A 17,753-nucleotide genomic window follows, 5' to 3' on the forward strand; every position below is an offset into this window, starting at 1 on the left:
TTAGAATCCCTTATATAATTATCCTGTGAATTATTACACCACAAATTGCAATTGACAGATTTTAGCTCAGATCTTAAATTGTTATATAATGTCAGTAACAATAACATAACATTTCCAAAATAACAATACCAACTTCCATTTTCTTTTCGGACATTTATGTCCCTCTCCGCAGAACTTTGCTGGCTCTGGGCTGTCTCATTGGTCATTCAAACCAAACAGCCGAAGAAAACCTGAAGAAAGTGAAACTCCCCAAAAAGTATGTCCAGCGGAGATAACTTTATCTGGATGAGCGAGAGGCAGCCGGTGTTACTATAGCAAAGTGCAGAGCCTGAGTGCGGAGCGGGTCACAGGGAACGCCTCCCGATATTAGAGTAGTTTATACTTGTGAATGTAGTCAGTTTGTGGCTTCTATGTGAAGGCCCTAAGGAAAAGCAACAGATCTGACCCTCTGCTGGTAAACAAGGTGTACTGCACCCTAGGAAGTATTGTGAGTGGGAAACTATGGAAATCATTTGTAAAATCTCAAACTTCAGGTTTCTACCACATATTAGTTTGCACATTTCTATGATATATTTGATGTTTAGTTGAGTTTAATCTGCTGAAACCGCAGCACTGCAATGTACGATGACTCTGTAAAATATTAAGTTTACAAACAATGCAACTGGTCGCACTATATGTTTGTGGTAGGGACCTGCTTTCTCCACTCTGTATATTATCCCATGGCTGCTATGTGGAGATATGAGAGTTTGACCAGTCCCCTTTAGAGACAATACTTTGAGAGGGTTTTGTGTACACAGTAAAGTATCAAATATAACGTTTCACGACCTATGCCATTTGCCTTTACACGTGTCCCCAACATACAGTACAGTGCAAGTCTGGAATCCTAGGGATTGTTGAATTCGCCCCTGAGAACCCAATGGGTTTGAAGTGGGATGAGTTATAATGGTTGATCCTACTTCAGGAGCAGTGTATTTATCTCGGTACTGGAACCCTCCCTTTGCATCCTGTAGATTGATAGTTTGATTCCAGAATGCCCCTGTTGGGAAGCTTCCATTTTTGTTTAACTAAGCAACATTGCAGAGTGCTCAATTTGGTTATACCGCAGGGAGCAGAAATCCACAGCAGCCTCGTAGCCGTTAGAAATGTGTATTAGAGAGAATTTCAGGTTTACAAACTCACAATATTGGCTTCCAGCTACATGATGTCCAACAACTACAAACCTGCCCCATTAGACCTGTCTGATGTGAAACTGCTGCCAGCACAAGACGTTCTAGTGGATAGACTTGCAGAGAATGCACACAACGTCTGGGCGAAGGACAGAATTAAGCAAGGATGGACCTATGGCATTCAGCAGGTGAGTAGCGCACAGAGCTGGTGTCTGCAGAGGTGGATAATTAGAGAAAGGATGTGTATATGTTTTTTGGTAATACAGTAGAGTCTCAGTTATCCGACTCTTGTTAACCGACACTCCGTTTTATCCATCACCCCCACCCCTCCTTCTTGCTTAACGGCAGCAGAAGAAGAGGACTGCAAACCACAGGAGTGGCACCGGAGGAAGACAGCTGGCTGTCAGCGGAGGAATGGAGTTAAGATAGCGGGCAGCAGCAGGCAGGAGAAGACGATCAGACCCTGTGTGGGGATCAAGAGCAGAGCAGCACAGGAGAATGGCCAGGGAGGAGCGCACTGTAACACCGGAAATTGACCGGTGTCTGACCTCCAGTGTTACAGCGCGCTCGACCCCGGCCATTCTCCTGTGCCGTTCTGCTCTTGCTGCGCACACAGTGTCTGATGGTCTTCTCCTGCCTGCTGCATCCGCAGCCGGCTGTCTTAACTCCATTCCTCCGCTGACATGGCTCTCTTCTCCGGCCACCAGCTGTCTTCCTCTGGTGCCGCTCCTGTGGTCTGCAGTCTTCCCCTTCTGCCACCGGTAAGCGAGAGGGGGGGATAATACTGTCCATATTAACCGTCATTTTTGGTTATCCGCCTCGGGATTGGTCCCATTTAGGTCGAATAACCGTGACTCTACTGTATGTCAACATAGTATGTTACCATTTCTATCCAGTAGGCGTCAGCAACACACTCTGTCAGAATGTTCCACGTTATCTGCAAATTCTGCAGAACATTTTACTTGATTTATGAGAGTGCAATAGTGCATCAACCCTGTCATATAGTTGCATGCTACAGGGTATGTAACTCCCTCATTGTACTGCAGGGTATACTGTACATATGAATACTAATAATGGGATGATTATAATATTTTTATCCCATGTGCTTCCCTCCAGGATCTAAAGAATAAACGAAACCCACGCTTGGTGCCGTATGCTTTACTAGATGAACGAACTAAGAAATCAAACCGGGACAGCCTGCGTGAAGCAGTGAGGACCTTTATCGGCTATGGGTATAACATTGAGCCTCCAGACCAAGAAATCAGTAAGGACACAGAGTACTTTCACATCACTGAAACTAAAACACTCTTAGTTCATCTGGGACTTTGGTTTGGAAGTAATTAGGATGACATTTTCAGTAGTTGGCTTACAATCAGGATCTTTGTTTTATGACGGATAAGCACTGTAGCACTGCTTATGGAAACGTCGCTTGCACGGTTTGGGCTGAAAAGTGAAATGCTGCAAAACACACATGGAAGATGTGCACAAGCAGGTTATTCACGGTTTAGAATTGGGCAGGATGTGTTATAGAAGAAGATATCTTTGGTGCAATGTATTATGGATAATGGATAATTAATTTATTGAAAATAACTTGTGTCTGAAAGCGTTTGATTGTAATCAGGTGACTTCTTAGACCTACAGTATATATTTAGAGACATGTTGGTATGTGCACAGTCAATGCAACAATTCATTCAGTGTTTTCTCCACATCACTCCACACATGAAAGGTGCGCTCAATGTGATCTAAACACAATTACTTATATATACACACAAGCTGATATACCCGGCGTTGCCCGGAGGCAGGGAGGGGACGGGGGGCAGGGAGGGGACGGGGGGCAGGGAGGGGACGGGGGGCAGGGAGGGGACGGGCGTGAAAGGCAGGGAGGGGGCGTGAAAGGCAGGGGGGACGGGGGGCGTGAAAGGCAGGGAGGGGGCGTGAAAGGCAGGTGGGGACGGGGGGCGTGAAAGGCAGGGGGGACGGGGGGCGTGAAAGGCAGGGGGGGGGCGTGAAAGGCAGGGGGGACGAGGGCGTCAAAGGCGGGGGGACGGGGGCGTTAAAGGCAGGGGGGGCGTCAAAGGCGGGGGGGGCGTCAAAGGCGGGGGGGGCGTCAAAGGCGGGGGGGGCGTCAAAGGCGGGGGGGGCGTCAAAGGCGGGGGGTGCGTCAAAGGCAGGGGGGGCGTCAAAGGCAGGGGGGGGCGTCAAAGGCGGGGGGGGCGTCAAAGGCGGGGGGGGCGTCAAAGGCGGGGGGGGCGTCAAAGGCAGGGGGGGGCGTCAAAGGCAGGGGGGGGCGTCAAAGGCAGGGGGGGGGGCGTCAAAGGCATGGATTCCTCCCCCCTGCATTTCCTCACCTGGCAGCATGCCGCGCTCCTCGGGCTGCCACTGGATCTCTCCCCCCTCGTGGCTTCCGCCGACTCCCGGTGGCACAAAAGAGGTATTGCGTGGCCGCAACTCCCTGCCGCCCTCCTCCTTCCGGGCGCCGCCATCTTAGGCACTCGGCGCCGCGAGGCAGCTGCAGCCTGCCTGGCCACTGCCTGTTCCCCCGCCGGGGAGGGAGGTGAGTGGAGCGCCGGGGAGGGAGGTGAGTGGAGCGCCGGGGAGGGAGGTGAGTGGAGCGCCGGGGAGGGAGGTGAGTGGAGCGCCAGGGAGGGAGGTGAGTGGAGCGCCGAACAGGGAGGTGAGTGAGCGCCGGGGAGGGAGGTGAGTGGAGCGCTGAAGAGGGAGGTGAGTGAGCGCCGGGGAGGGACGTGAGTGTGATGGGGGGGGGGGAGAGGACAGAGAGAGTGTGTGTGTGTGTGGCCGAGGGGGAAGACAGTGGCAGTTGGGTGACGTCAGACCCACCAATCTGATTGGCCAGAGGCTGAGGACCAATCAGATTCACCGCAGATAGCACTAACCTTTTGATTTTATATATTATAAGATATACACACACAAAGGTATTTGTTCATTATAAATATATATGTGTATATTTGAATATATGAAGTCCCTAAAAAATATATACTGTATATATATTAGTCCACAAAACCGTGTAACTGTCCTTTTAAAACAGCTGTTCCTGGGGTGACCACTACAGTTGAATATAGAAAAACAGAAAGAAAAAGAAAGAAACACAATGAAAAAGTATTCTAAGTGCAGTAATGTTTCACACAAATATTTACTTCCTGCACTAATACTGATTGCACTAACGAAACAGATCTGTGAATTTGAGCCTTAATAATGTCTTTGGGCGCAGAGTTCCTGAATGCAGTGATCCCACTGGCTCCTCTCATATCCCCCGAAATGACATCACTACCACTCATCCATGTTTACCTTGTACACCTCTGGCACCTCCCTCGGTGCTCGTTTGCGAGCGTCCAACGTGTTTTGTAAATATCAATCTACTTCATCAGGGATATATTTAGAGACCGACAGGGTTAGCAGAATTGCAGAGGGGGTTAGCAGTATTGCAGAGGGGGTAGCAGCATTGCAAAGGAGGTTAGCAGTATTGCAGAGGGGTTAGCAGCATTGCTGGGGCTTGGCAGCATTGCAGGGGGTTGGCAGCATTGCAGGGGGTTGGCAGCGTTGCAGGGGGTTAGCAGCATTGCAGAGGGATTGGCAGCATTGCAGGGGGTTGGCAGCATTGCAGGGGGTAAGCTGCATTGCAGAGGAGTTGGCAGCATTGCAGGGGGTAAGCTGCATTGCAGGGGGTTGGCAGCATTGCAGGGGGTTGGCAGCATTGCAGGGGGTTGGCAGCATTGCAGGGGGTTGGCAGCATTGCAGGGGGTTGGCAGCATTGCAGGGGGTTGGCAGCATTGCAGGGGGTTGGCAGCGTTGCAGGGGGTTAGCAGCATTGCAGAGGGATTGGCAGCATTGCAGGGGGTTGGCAGCATTGCAGGGGGTTGGCTGCATTGCAGAGGAGTTGGCAGCATTTCAGAGGGGTTGGCAGCATTGCAGGGGGTTGGCAGCGTTGCAGGGGATTAGCAGCATTGCAGGGGGTTGGCAGCATTGCAGGGGGTTGGCAGCATTGCAGGGGGTTGGCAGCATTGCAGGGGGTTGGCAGCGTTGCAGGGGATTAGCAGCATTGCAGGGGGTTGACAGCATTGCAGGGGGTTGGCAGCATTGCAGGGGGTTGGCAGCATTGCAGGGGGTAAGCTGCATTGCAGGGGGTTGGCAGCATTGCAGGTGGTTGGCAGCATTGCAGGGGGTTGGCAGCATTGCAGCATTGCAGGGGGTTGGCAGCATTGCAGGTGGTTGGCAGCATTGCACAGGGTTGGCAGCATTGCAGGGGGTTGGCAGCATTGCAGTGGGTTGGCAGCATTGCAGCATTGCAGGGGGTTGGCAGCATTGCAGGGGGTTGGCAGCATTGCAGGGGGTTGGCAGCATTGCAGGTGATTGGCAGCATTGCAGAGAGGGTTAGCAGCATTGCAGGGGGTTAGGGTTGGTGATATGTTTAAGTGGCATACAATAGGAAGTTTTAGAAAGCAGTGGCACTTCTGCGCAAAGATGGCTTCTTTGGTACAAAGTTGTTGCAGCTTTTTCAATTTGAAGGGAACCCAGTCCTCACTATATCTTTCCTAGAATAAACCAGGACAGTCAGAAAATAAAGGAGGAAAGTGCACCCAAGATGATTAAAACAATATATTATACAATTAGCAACGTGTCATGTTCTCACGTACATATCAGTGAGTATAATGAAGCGCACAGCAAAATCAGTTGTGCAGTCTGAGAGGCAAAAGTTTTCTTCGAGCAATTCTCAGACGCCAATTGTAGGACGTCACGCGCCTTACTACACCACCGGCACAAACTGGAACCAGAAATCATTGTCTGCAAACTATGGAGAAGTAACGTCATTCCAATAAAACTAAGTGTAAGACTGTTTAATATCAGAGATTGATTATTGGGACCCTGTCAGACGCCTGTTCGTAGCAGAGCCTCTCCTAATTCATACACGCATGGTACACACACCTCATTTCTCCTGTGCTCTCCCCGGCAGCTGACCAGATGATGGAGAGGCTCGGGATCGACAAGATCCGCTTCTTCAGGGTGGAGAAGACGTATGCCGTCAAAACTGGGAAGTGGTATTTTGAGTTTGAAGTGGTGACCGGAGGTGACATCCGTGTGGGCTGGGCCAGGCCTGGCTGCAGACCGGACGTTGAACTGGGGGTGGACGAGCAGGCTTTCGTGTTCGAGGGAAGTAGGGTGAGTGCCGGAGCTGAACACTTGTCAGAGGATCTATCACCCCTCTCCTACGGGTCATCTTTCCCTTGAAATGAGCTTACATTTTCTTGAGCGAGAGATGACGGGGTTCACAGCATATTCAAAAATCTCTCCATGGATGGTATTTCTAGACCAGCTGTGATACCCCCAAACATCTCCCCTTCAAGTGGTTTTTCATAGAAGTCTGAGCATTCGGAATAATTAGATTTTGTTGTAAAGTGAATGATGACTATGTGTGCGCATAGAACGACTTGATACAATAAGTATAAAGAGCCTTTAAATAAAGCATTACCACGTACTCATTTACTTTCCCTTCTACTCCTTCTCTGTCTCCACGTCTTATAGAGTGTTTGGAGTTCCCAATATTGACATGATCTGTACTATGCTGCGTTCTCAGTCTTCTGTATTCTCCCACTGTAAACCTTGGCATATGATGATATCGATATACAAAAGCAATATACCGTAGTAATAATAAGTGACTAATATATATTGTATTGGCCATCGGAGCTGTGGTATCATTTATCAAATTCTCTAGCGGTGATAAACTACATCCATGTAGATCACATGGAACAGGAGCGGCCAATTCCAGTCCTCAAGGGCCACCAACAGGTCAGGTTTTAAGGATATCCCTGAAATCAGAATGGTTGAGCCACGTGTGCTGAAGCAGAGATATCCCTAATGCCTGGCCTGCTGGTGGCCCTTGAGGGCTGAAGTTGGCCACCTCTGACATAGAAGGACTAACCTCATATCACACACGCAGGGCCACTGTTGGAATATGGGAAGCTCCTTCTTTGGTCGGAATTGGCAGCCGGGAGATGTGGTGGGATGTATGATAAACTTGGACGACAAATCAATGATCTTCACCCTGAACGGAGAGATGCTTATTACCAACGAGGGGTCCGAGCTTGCATTTGCCGACTTTGAAATTGAATACGGTAAGAAATGTCCAGCACGGGTTAGGCCAACTTTATGAAAGGATGTGACTAGATAAGCATGTAGAGAGAAGAATTCCAGCAGCCAAACACAATGGGGAATTATTCTGCTGTGAGATTAATGAAATGTCAGGAGTGGCTGCTCACGAAACCCTGGAAGTATTTAGGTCCTTTGAATGCCAAGAGCAGGAATTTATTGAGCTACCAAACCTCAGTTCTTGGATATGTATTCAGTGATTCGTTTTTTTATGTTAACTTTTTCAAATTTACCACCCCTGTGAGATCACTCTTGATTGGATGCAAGTTCCACTTGCTCGGTTAAAATTGGTACAAAATATCAATATTCAATCTTTCTGGCCCCCATAGTAAAGTGCTTTGTAAGTATCACTGAGTATAAAAACAACCCTTTTAACCAGTATTGCATCATTTCCCCAGTAAGGTATAAGCTCCTAAGTAGCCCCATTGAAAAGCAGCACCAACTACCTGTTCCAAGACATTTGGGAGAATATGTACGAAGAACATACTGTACTTTCTAAAATGTGCGTCATATGTATTAAAGTCATTAGGTGACTTCATACACATGACTAGTTGTTTGAAATTAATGTTGACTCATTGGGGCCTATTCTAGTAGCTTCGATAGCTAACTCATCGAGCTTTTTGGGCCGTTCCCGAACGATTTGGCCTGTTTGCTACTCAGGAAGCTCCGATAACCAGCCAAACTGGTCCGGGAAGTGCATCTCCCCCAGCAGTCTGGCTCCTGCTCAAACACACCGAGCGGGAGCTGAAAAACAGCTCCGGATCGCCATTTTTATAAGATCACGCTATTCTAGTAGCCCTGATAATCTCATTGGGGCCCTGAACTAGCAAGCTTATCCCCCCCCCCCCCAAGGGTGGCAGGATGGGATGTGCGAGTAGGACTTAGAATGTATTTTTTATTTTTATTGGATGGGATTGAAGCCGGGAGTCTCCGGAGCTGATATGCATTAATACAGCTACGGAGACCCCCGGCTTCCATCCAATGTAATAAAAGTACATTTGCAGGCAACTTCATTGCCTTAGTGGCTAACCGCTAAGGCAATGAAGGGGTTAAATACTAGTGCCTGGTTTATTGTGGGTTGCGGAGGTGGGTGAAGGTGGTATTTGGCCCTTGGTGGGTGTTAGGCCTTGCGGGAGGAATTAACCCCTTCATTACCTTAGGCTAGTCGCTAAGGCAATGAAGCTGTTTTTATTTACATTTTAATACTGGTGTACGGGAGCAGGGGGTCTCCGGAGCTGAACCGCATTGATTTCAGCCCTGGGAACCCCCTGCTTCCTGAGTTACAGGTCCCGGTATCCTCCTGCAATGTTTAAATCTCCTGCGTCACGTGACCGGGACATTTAAACGCATAGGAGGTACCGGCATCCCATACCGGTACACTAGTATTAAAACTTTAATAAAAACACTGCGATCGCCTGTAAGAGCTGTGCAGGGAGATGCGGCTCTCTCTGTGCAGGGAGATCGCCTGTAAGAGCTGTGCAGGGAGATGCGGCTCTCTCTGTGCAGCTCTCTCTGTGCGGCTCTCTCTGTGCGGCTCTCTCTGTGCGGCTCTCTCTGTGCGGCTCTCTCTGTGCGGCTCTCTCTGTGCAGCTCTCTGTGCGGCTCTCTCTGTGCGGCTCTCTCTGTGCAGCTCTCTCTGTGCGGCTCTCTCTGTGCGGCTCTCTCTGTGCGGCTCTCTCTGTGCGGCTCTCTCTGTGCGGCTCTCTCTGTGCAGCTCTCTCTGTGCAGCTCTCTCTGTGCAGTTCTTACAGTCTGCGGCCAGATCGTACAGGGGAGAACTGTCAGAGAGGCTGAGATACCATCGCTGCGGTCCCGAGCAGTATTGGCATTTTCCTACCTCACGGTTTGAGACTTGTGGAAATGGTTTCAGATTCTCCCTGAATACCGTGATAACACAAATGACAAACTGTTCGATGGGGCCATGCCACACCGTTCGAGATAGCAAAGTTATCGAAGCTACTAAAATATGCCCTATAGTGTCATGTTAAATATCCTATTGTTTCAACTTTAATTAAAATAAAACAATGTTTTTTTTATTATATTTAACCAGTATTAAATAAAATATATAACTGTAATATTATTTATAATGGCCGTACTGTGAAAATAATACATTTTGGAAACGTATAGCCTTTCAGTGGCCTCTGGCTTCAGTGAAATTTTAGAATATGTCTGAAGCTTACAGAGCATCCGATTAGTATCTCAAATTGATACCTCTTGGTACCTGTGACCCATCCGTACACCTAACCTTTCATTTTAATATAAACAGTCTCTGATCAAACACACAGCATTTCCTTCATTGTTTGATTGGCCTGCAAATGAAACTATGAAACCATAACTTTTTTATGCAAAGAGCAAAGCAGGATAAAAAAAGTAAATTTATTAAAAAGGTTAACCTCTACTAAACACACTTCAAATTTTACATTACATGACTTTATTGTGGCAAAGACGTTACATGTGTGAGTGCTTTCATTTTATTGCAAATTGAATATATACTGCCAAGTGGAGACCGCACCCTTAAGACTGCATCTGGCTATTATGAAACTAATTTATTAATGACCCTGAGGTTGGGATCGAGAGCAAAGTCTCCATCTTTGCTGTTGATACTAAATTGTGCAAGGTAATAGAATCAGAGCAGGATGTAATTTCTCTCCAGAAGGACTTGGAGAGACTGGAAACGTGGGCAGGTAAATGGCATATGAGGTTTAATACAGATAAATGTAAGGTTATGCATTTGGGAAGCAAGAATAAAAAGGCGACTTACAAATTAAATGGAGATATATTGGGGGAATCCTTGATGGAGAAGGATTTAGGAGTGCTTGTAGACAGCAGGCTTAGCAATAGTGCTCAATGTCATGCAGTAGCTGCAAAGGCAAACAAGATTTTATCTTGCATCAAACGGGCAATGGATGGAAGGGAAGTAAACATAATTATGCCCCTTTACAAAGCATTAGTAAGACCACACCTTGAATATGGAGTACAATTTTGGGCACCAATCCTAAAAAAAGACATGGAACTAGAGAGAGTGCAGAGAAGAGCCACCAAATTCATAAAGGAGATGGACATTCTAACTTATGAGGAGAGGCTAGCTAAATTAGATTTATTTACATTAGAAAAGAGGCGGATAAGAGGGGATATGGTAACTATATACAAATATATTCAGGGACAATACAAGGAGCTTTCAAAAGAACTATTCATCCCACGGGCAGTACAAAGGACTCGGGGCCATCCCTTGAGGTTGGAGGAAAGGAAATTTCACCAGCAACAAAGGAAAGGGTTCTTTACAGTAAGGGCAGTTAAAATGTGGAATTCATTACCCATGGAGACTGTGATGGCAGATACAATAGATTTGTTCAAAAAAAGGTTGGACATCTTTTTAGATGGGAAAGGTATACAGGGATATACCAAATAAGTATACATGGGAAGGATGTTGATCCAGGGATTAATACGATTGCCAATTCTTGGAGTCAGGAAGGAATTTATTTTTCCCCTTAATGGGGTTTTTTGTTTGCCTTCCTCTGGATCAATAAGTAAGTACGGATATAGGATAAAGTATCTGTTGTCTAAATTTAGCATAGGTTGAACTTGATGGACCTATGTCTTTTTTCAACCTCATCTACTATGTAACTATGTAACTATGTAATTGGCAAATATACATACACAGTGATACAAGAGCAGAATGTGGATGTTGACAAAGATCTGGGAAATAATACGTATAGGAAACTTCTCTATGGTATTGTTCTGCTCTGTGGATTATACTATCAATGTTTATATAGCAGCATTTAACGGTTCCTGCTTCCTTAGAGCTGGGGATGCAGAGTTAGATTGTCTCATTGCATCAGAAGTCAACAAATGAATAGCTAGCTGTTTAAACAGAAGGGAGTCTAGGTAGCAGCACAATCATTTATTCTTTAATTAGTACATGGATATCACTAATTCATACCTGGCAAGAGGAAATGTATTCTGTGAAAAATCAGTCACTGGTGTCCATCGCAGTAACTTAGTTCTGATCTGTTCCCAAGACGTTTAAGCTACAGTATTCTACATATCACTTTCTTCCAGCAGACAGCTATAAAAATGGTGTTTAAGTAGCTGGTGGACTTGAAATGATCCAGAAGCATTGCATGCGTGTGTTGTACTCACTATAATCAGAATGCTTTCTTGAGCACACATTTGCAGTATGCTTTTTACATGACCTGTTTGTTCAGCCACAGACATTTATAGGAGTGAGTGATGTCAGATGCAGCCCTTAAAATAACCACATACGTTCATAGAACATACTTCATCCTGACAATATTGCAGAGTGTACATGGGTTCAGGTGCAGAGATACAGTCACCTCTGGGTGCAGAGCTGTGCATCTCTGATGCTTCGCTATGACAGCTTCCTTGGAGCGATACAATATTGTAGAGTAATTTCTGTCAGCTACTGTAGGTACAACGAGATGGACAGAGGCTCAGAAAGACCATCTCAAGGTCACAAGGTGTTTCTGAGGCCAGATCTCCACACGCTGGTGACTGTGAGAAGGCCTTTTCTTACTAAAGAGCTTAATATTTGCTCTACTTTCAGCTCATCCCAACTCTTTCCTGTCTGTGCATTCTGTAGGTTTTGTCCCTGTCTGCTCCTTGGGGTTGTCTCAGACAGGCCGCATGAACCTGGGAAAAGATGCCAGCACCTTCAAGTATTACACAATGTGCGGCCTGCAGGAGGGCTTCCAACCCTTCGCTGTCAACATGAACAGAGATGTTACCATGTGGTTCAGCAAACGCTTGCCCACTTTTGTCAATGTGCCAAAGGATCACCCTCATATTGAGGTAATTATACTTTTTATGAATATGCCTCCTTTTAGGCATTGCTTCAGTACAGCCATCATTAATATCACCTAGCTTTTCTATTTCTAATATAAAGCTGTTAGATTCCCAGGACACAGCTGTCATATAACTTGTCTGATTATAGTCACTAGGCTCAGTGGTATATACATTTTCGTGCACAGTGTTGCAGTTAAGTGGAATAAATGTCCACATTTGATTGCATTCTATTCATACTCCATCCTACGCTTATGTTCCCTCTTGTGCTAAGTGATGTAGTGGCAGAAAGTAGCATGTTCACCTAAATATGAACTTGGGAGTAAATCCTTTGAATCATTAACTCCTTTATCTCCTTCCTACATCTCAGTGGGAACCTTTTCTGTAAGAATTACACAATCTCTGTGATACATTTCTGTAAGAGTTACACACTGTGTGATATACTTCTGTAAGTTACACACTGTGTGATATACTTCTGTAAGTTACACACTGTGATACACTTCTGTAAGAGTTACACACTCTCTGTGATACACTTCTGTAAGAGTTACACACTCTCTGTGATACACTTCTGTAAGAGTTACACACTGTGTGATATACTTCTGTAAGTTACACACTGTGATACACTTCTGTAGGAGTTACACACTCTGTCATACACTTCTATAAGAGTTACACACTCTGTGTCATACTTCTGTAAGAGTTACACACTGTCATATACTTCTGTAAGAGTTACACACTGTCATATACTTCTTTAAGAGTTGCACACTGTCATATACTAATGTAAGAGTTGCACACTTTGTGATACACTTCTGTAAGAGTTGCACACTTTGTGATACACTTCTGTAAGAGTTACACACTTTGTGATTCACTTCTGTAAGAGTTACACACTTTGTGATACACTTCTGTAAGAGTTACACACTGTGATACACTTCTGTAAGTGTTACACACTTTGTGATAAACTTCTGTAAGAGTTACACACTGTGATACACTTCTGTAAGAGTTAAACACTTTGTGATACACTTCTGTAAGAGTTACACACTTTGTGATAGACTTCTGTAAGAGTTACACACTTTGTGATAAACTTCTGTAAGAGTTACACACTGTGATACACTTCTGTAAGTGTTACACACTTTGTGATACACTTCTGTAAGAGTTACACACTGTGATACACTTCTGTAAGTGTTACACACTTTGTGATACACTTCTGTAAGAGTTACACACTTTGTGATACACTTCTGTAAGAGTTACACACTTTGTGATATACTTCTGTAAGAGTTACACACTTTGTGATACACTTCTGTAAGAGTTACACACTTTGTGATACACTTCTGTAAGAGTTACACACTTTGTGATAGACTTCTGTAAGAGTTACACACTTTGTGATACACTTCTGTAAGAGTTACACACTTTGTGATACACTTCTGTAAGAGTTACACACTGTGATACACTTCTGTAGGAGTTACACACTCTGTCATACACTTCTATAAGAGTTACACACTCTGTGTCATACTTCTGTAAGAGTTACACACTGTCATATACTTCTGTAAGAGTTACACACTGTCATATACTTCTTTAAGAGTTGCACACTGTCATATACTAATGTAAGAGTTGCACACTTTGTGATACACTTCTGTAAGAGTTGCACACTTTGTGATACACTTCTGTAAGAGTTACACACTTTGTGATTCACTTCTGTAAGAGTTACACACTTTGTGATACACTTCTGTAAGAGTTACACACTGTGATACACTTCTGTAAGTGTTACACACTTTGTGATAAACTTCTGTAAGAGTTACACACTGTGATACACTTCTGTAAGTGTTACACACTTTGTGATACACTTCTGTAAGAGTTACACACTTTGTGATACACTTCTGTAAGAGTTACACACTTTGTGATAGACTTCTGTAAGAGTTACAGACTTTGTGATACACTTCTGTAAGAGTTACACACTTTGTGATACACTTCTGTAAGAGTTACACACTGTGATACACTTCTGTAAGTGTTACACACTGTGATACACTTCTGTAAGAGTTACACACTTTGTGATACACTTCTGTAAGAGTTACACACTTTGTGATACACTTCTGTAAGAGTTACACACTTTGTGATACACTTCTGTAAGAGTTACACACTTTGTGATACACTTCTGTAAGAGTTACACACTTTGTGATACACTTCTATAAGAGTTACACACTTTGTTTCCAACTATTACGTTTTATTTGAAAAATATACATTTTTCAAACATTCGATTGGTATATTCTGTTATTCTTTATATTGTTTTAACTGTAAGGCCGCACATTGAGAAAGCTCTGCTTGCATCGCATCCTGATCTGGAAATTACTGCCATTGACCTGAATTGCAATTACGACCAGATCAAGACTTGATGACTTTAGATCTTACAATTACAACAATACTTAAAATAAGATAAATATTTAAAAAACAGATATTTAAAATAAGATGTACCGTAATATACAGTAAAATACAGAAGCATTTAACTTTGCTTACAGTCTCTTAATCATCTCACACATTGAATAACTTGTTTTGGGATCTTTCTTGCCTAGATTTGTTTTAGAAAATCTCATTATACATGTCTGTCTGTTAGGTGCCGGAGTTGTGTCTGCTATCAGGTAATTGCCCTGTAAGGTGCCCTCTGACTATTGCCATTATTTAGAATAGGAAAATGCATGAATATTGGGTCTGGTGAATTGTAGTCATTTCCAGGTGTTCTTTGAATCTGCAGGTGACGAGGATTGACGGGACGGTAGAAAGTCCTCCTTGCCTGAAGGTCACACACAAGACCTTTGGCACACAGAACAGCAATGCGGATATGATATACTGTCGGCTTAGCATGCCTGTTGAGTTCCACTCTGCCTTCATCAGTGAGGAGAACTTCCAAAAGAGGTAGGATGCTCTTATGTCTGCTTCCAAAACACTACCTCTGGTTGCACGCCCTCTTTCTGCAGAGCATTTCAAGTCTAAGGTACACAGGTGGTAATGAATAGCCCAATGTGTCCTCTCATTCCTCACATTGGCAGTATTTCATACTCTGATGGTTGAACACATTGGTCTGTAGTCTCATTCCTCACAACACACTCAATGTGTTTCATGGCCAAACACTCTAATTGCAGAAGTACAGTGTTTGTCATATTTGCACAATTACACACATCAATACATGCCTCCAAATTGTACTGTGCTGTAAAATGTACTGCTAAAAAAATATATATATATATTTTAAGTTGAGTAAACTAATATTTCTGTAGCAATTATCTTTTTGCAGAATGAACATAAACATTGTTGCCCAAAAGGACACAATTTTTGTTTTAACATATTGGTACATTTTGCATTTGGTCAGCTCGGTTGTAACTGTTTCCCTTCCATTGGGGCCAGGAGTGAATTGTGGCCCCTGTGACCATTGAAGGGTATATGATAATAAAGAATCGACATACCCAAATAATCCTAGCAAATGTTATAACTCATACCTAGGATTGGTGAGTTGACACCCTATCTCTTAGATTAGAAAATCCTTATCTGCTTGTTTGTGTGATAGTTAAAAACATTATTCAAATTGTAAGGCTGGTGTACTCTGTTTCATTAAAAGAATTCCCTGTTTTCTAGAACCCAATTTCAAGAAGCATCTTCACACGCCACCACAGTAAGTACCAACATTTCCTACACCCTCAGAGGTGCTTAATATCGAGGCAGAATCGGGATTCATTCCCCTCAGTGTGAAACGTAGTACAAGTGTAAACTGGGTACTCATAGCGGTTACATTGTGATAGTTAAGAGATTACCTGCTCTCACTCGTTGTGTTACAAGGATCGTACTCCTCACCTCCAGGTATAACTAATATCACGGTGGAAGACGTGTCACTGAACGAGCTGTTTGCAGCATGTTTTACTTCAGTACATCTTCAAGTGTTCTTCTACCTCTGTATCCTTTCTTGCAGTGCTATTTTTACTCTGTGAAAGTTTTCGCTGGTCAAGATCCATCCTCTGTGTGGGTGGGATGGGTCACCCCTGATTACCACTTCTATAGTGGAAACTTTGACTTGAGCAAGAACTGCACTGTGACGGTCACTTTAGGGGACGAGAGAGGAAGAGTTCATGAAAGGTAAGGCCCCCTTTCTTCCTTCTGCTCACCTTGTGCTTTATGGAGTGCTGGACATTATTATCTAGCGACCTATAAAAGGGTATCTGTGACCTGGACCTGTGACCTGTTTCAGTGTTACTGTTACTCTTGTGTTTTTGCTGATTTCAGTGTAAAACGAAGCAATTGCTACATGGTGTGGGGTGGGGACCTCTCCACGGGCTCCCAGAGGTCCAGCCGCAGCAGCGTGGATGTTGACATTGGGTGCCTTGTTGACCTGGCCACAGGGCTGCTGTCATTCACAGCCAATGGGAAGGATCTTGGGACCTGCTACCAGGTATCTCTTCCACTTCAGGTTCCTCCCCAAAGCTCTGGGTATATAGCTATTGCAAACAATGATTTAGTTGGCAAAGAGCCTGAATTCATTTTGCACAGTACAATTTAATTCCAGAACTGTTGGCCAGAGCAATATGTGCAGTGCGATATGCAGTTATATACCGCAATATCCAACAGCTATGTGCAAAGTAATATACAGATGTAGCAAATGTTATTGCACCAGATCAATGGTGTAAAATAAAAATGCATTAAATTATGCCAAGCAGCATTAAAGTTTGTTGTGATGGCTTAGCATCAAATCTCGCATTAAATAATGCGCCAGCTGTGATGAAGACAGCCGTGTTAACGGTGCAGTAACGTTGATGACATCTGTGTAGCTAGCGGCACAGAGTGGTACATGCATAGAGCTATATGTGCAGAAATGGCTCAACCAACATACAAGGGTCACATTGCACGTTCCACCAACATGCAAAGCATCACATTGCACGCTCTACCAACATGCAAAGCGTCACATTGCACGCTCAATCACCATGCAAAGCGTCACATTGCACGCTCCACCAACATACAAAGCATCACATTGCACGCTCTACCAACATACAAAGCATCACATTGCACGCTCAACCAACATGCAAAGCGTCACATTGCACGCTCAACCACCATGCAAAGCGTCACATTGCACGCTTAACCACCAAGCAAAGCGTCACATTGCACGCTCAATCACCATGCAAAGCGTCACATTGTACGCTCAACCACCATGCAAAGCGTCACATTGCACGCTCAACCACCATGCAAAGCATCACATTGCACGCTCAACCACCATGCAAAGCGTCACATTGCACGCTCAACCACCGTGCAAAGTGTCACATTGCACGCTCAATCATGCAAAGCGTCACATTGCACGCTCAATCATGCAAAGCGTCACATTGCGCGCTCAACCACCATGCAAAGCATCACATTGCACGCTCAACCACCATGCAAAGCGTCACATTGCACGCTCAACCACCGTGCAAAGCGTCACATTGCACGCTCAATCATGCAAAGCGTCACATTGCACGCTCAATCATGCAAAGCGTCACATTGCACGCTCAACCAAAAAGCAAAGCGTCACATTGCACGCTGAACCACCATGCAAAGCGTCACATTGCACGCTCAACCACCGTGCAAAGCGTCACATTGCACGCTCAACCACCGTGCAAAGCGTCA

At 44.8% G+C, this 17,753-nt stretch overlaps 1 protein-coding gene across 10 annotated transcripts in view; it reads left to right on the top strand.

The window, feature by feature from the left end:
* RYR3 (ryanodine receptor 3) overlaps positions 1-17,753 on the top strand; it is a 488,303-nt gene that overhangs the window by 230,818 nt on the left and 239,732 nt on the right. For all 10 annotated transcript variants that reach the window (XM_075613258.1, XM_075613259.1, XM_075613261.1 and 7 more), the window contains 10 exons: positions 173-256; positions 1,195-1,354; positions 2,283-2,430; positions 6,136-6,341; positions 7,120-7,294; positions 11,929-12,137; positions 14,869-15,029; positions 15,744-15,780; positions 16,075-16,238; positions 16,386-16,551. In XM_075613258.1, coding sequence (XP_075469373.1) covers positions 173-256; positions 1,195-1,354; positions 2,283-2,430; positions 6,136-6,341; positions 7,120-7,294; positions 11,929-12,137; positions 14,869-15,029; positions 15,744-15,780; positions 16,075-16,238; positions 16,386-16,551 — 1,510 coding nt within the window. The remainder of the gene's footprint in view (positions 1-172; positions 257-1,194; positions 1,355-2,282; positions 2,431-6,135; positions 6,342-7,119; positions 7,295-11,928; positions 12,138-14,868; positions 15,030-15,743; positions 15,781-16,074; positions 16,239-16,385; positions 16,552-17,753) is intronic.

The sequence above is a fragment of the Ascaphus truei genome, chromosome 9, assembly GCF_040206685.1.
Source record: "Ascaphus truei isolate aAscTru1 chromosome 9, aAscTru1.hap1, whole genome shotgun sequence".
In the NCBI taxonomy this organism is placed as follows: Eukaryota; Metazoa; Chordata; class Amphibia; order Anura; family Ascaphidae; genus Ascaphus; species Ascaphus truei.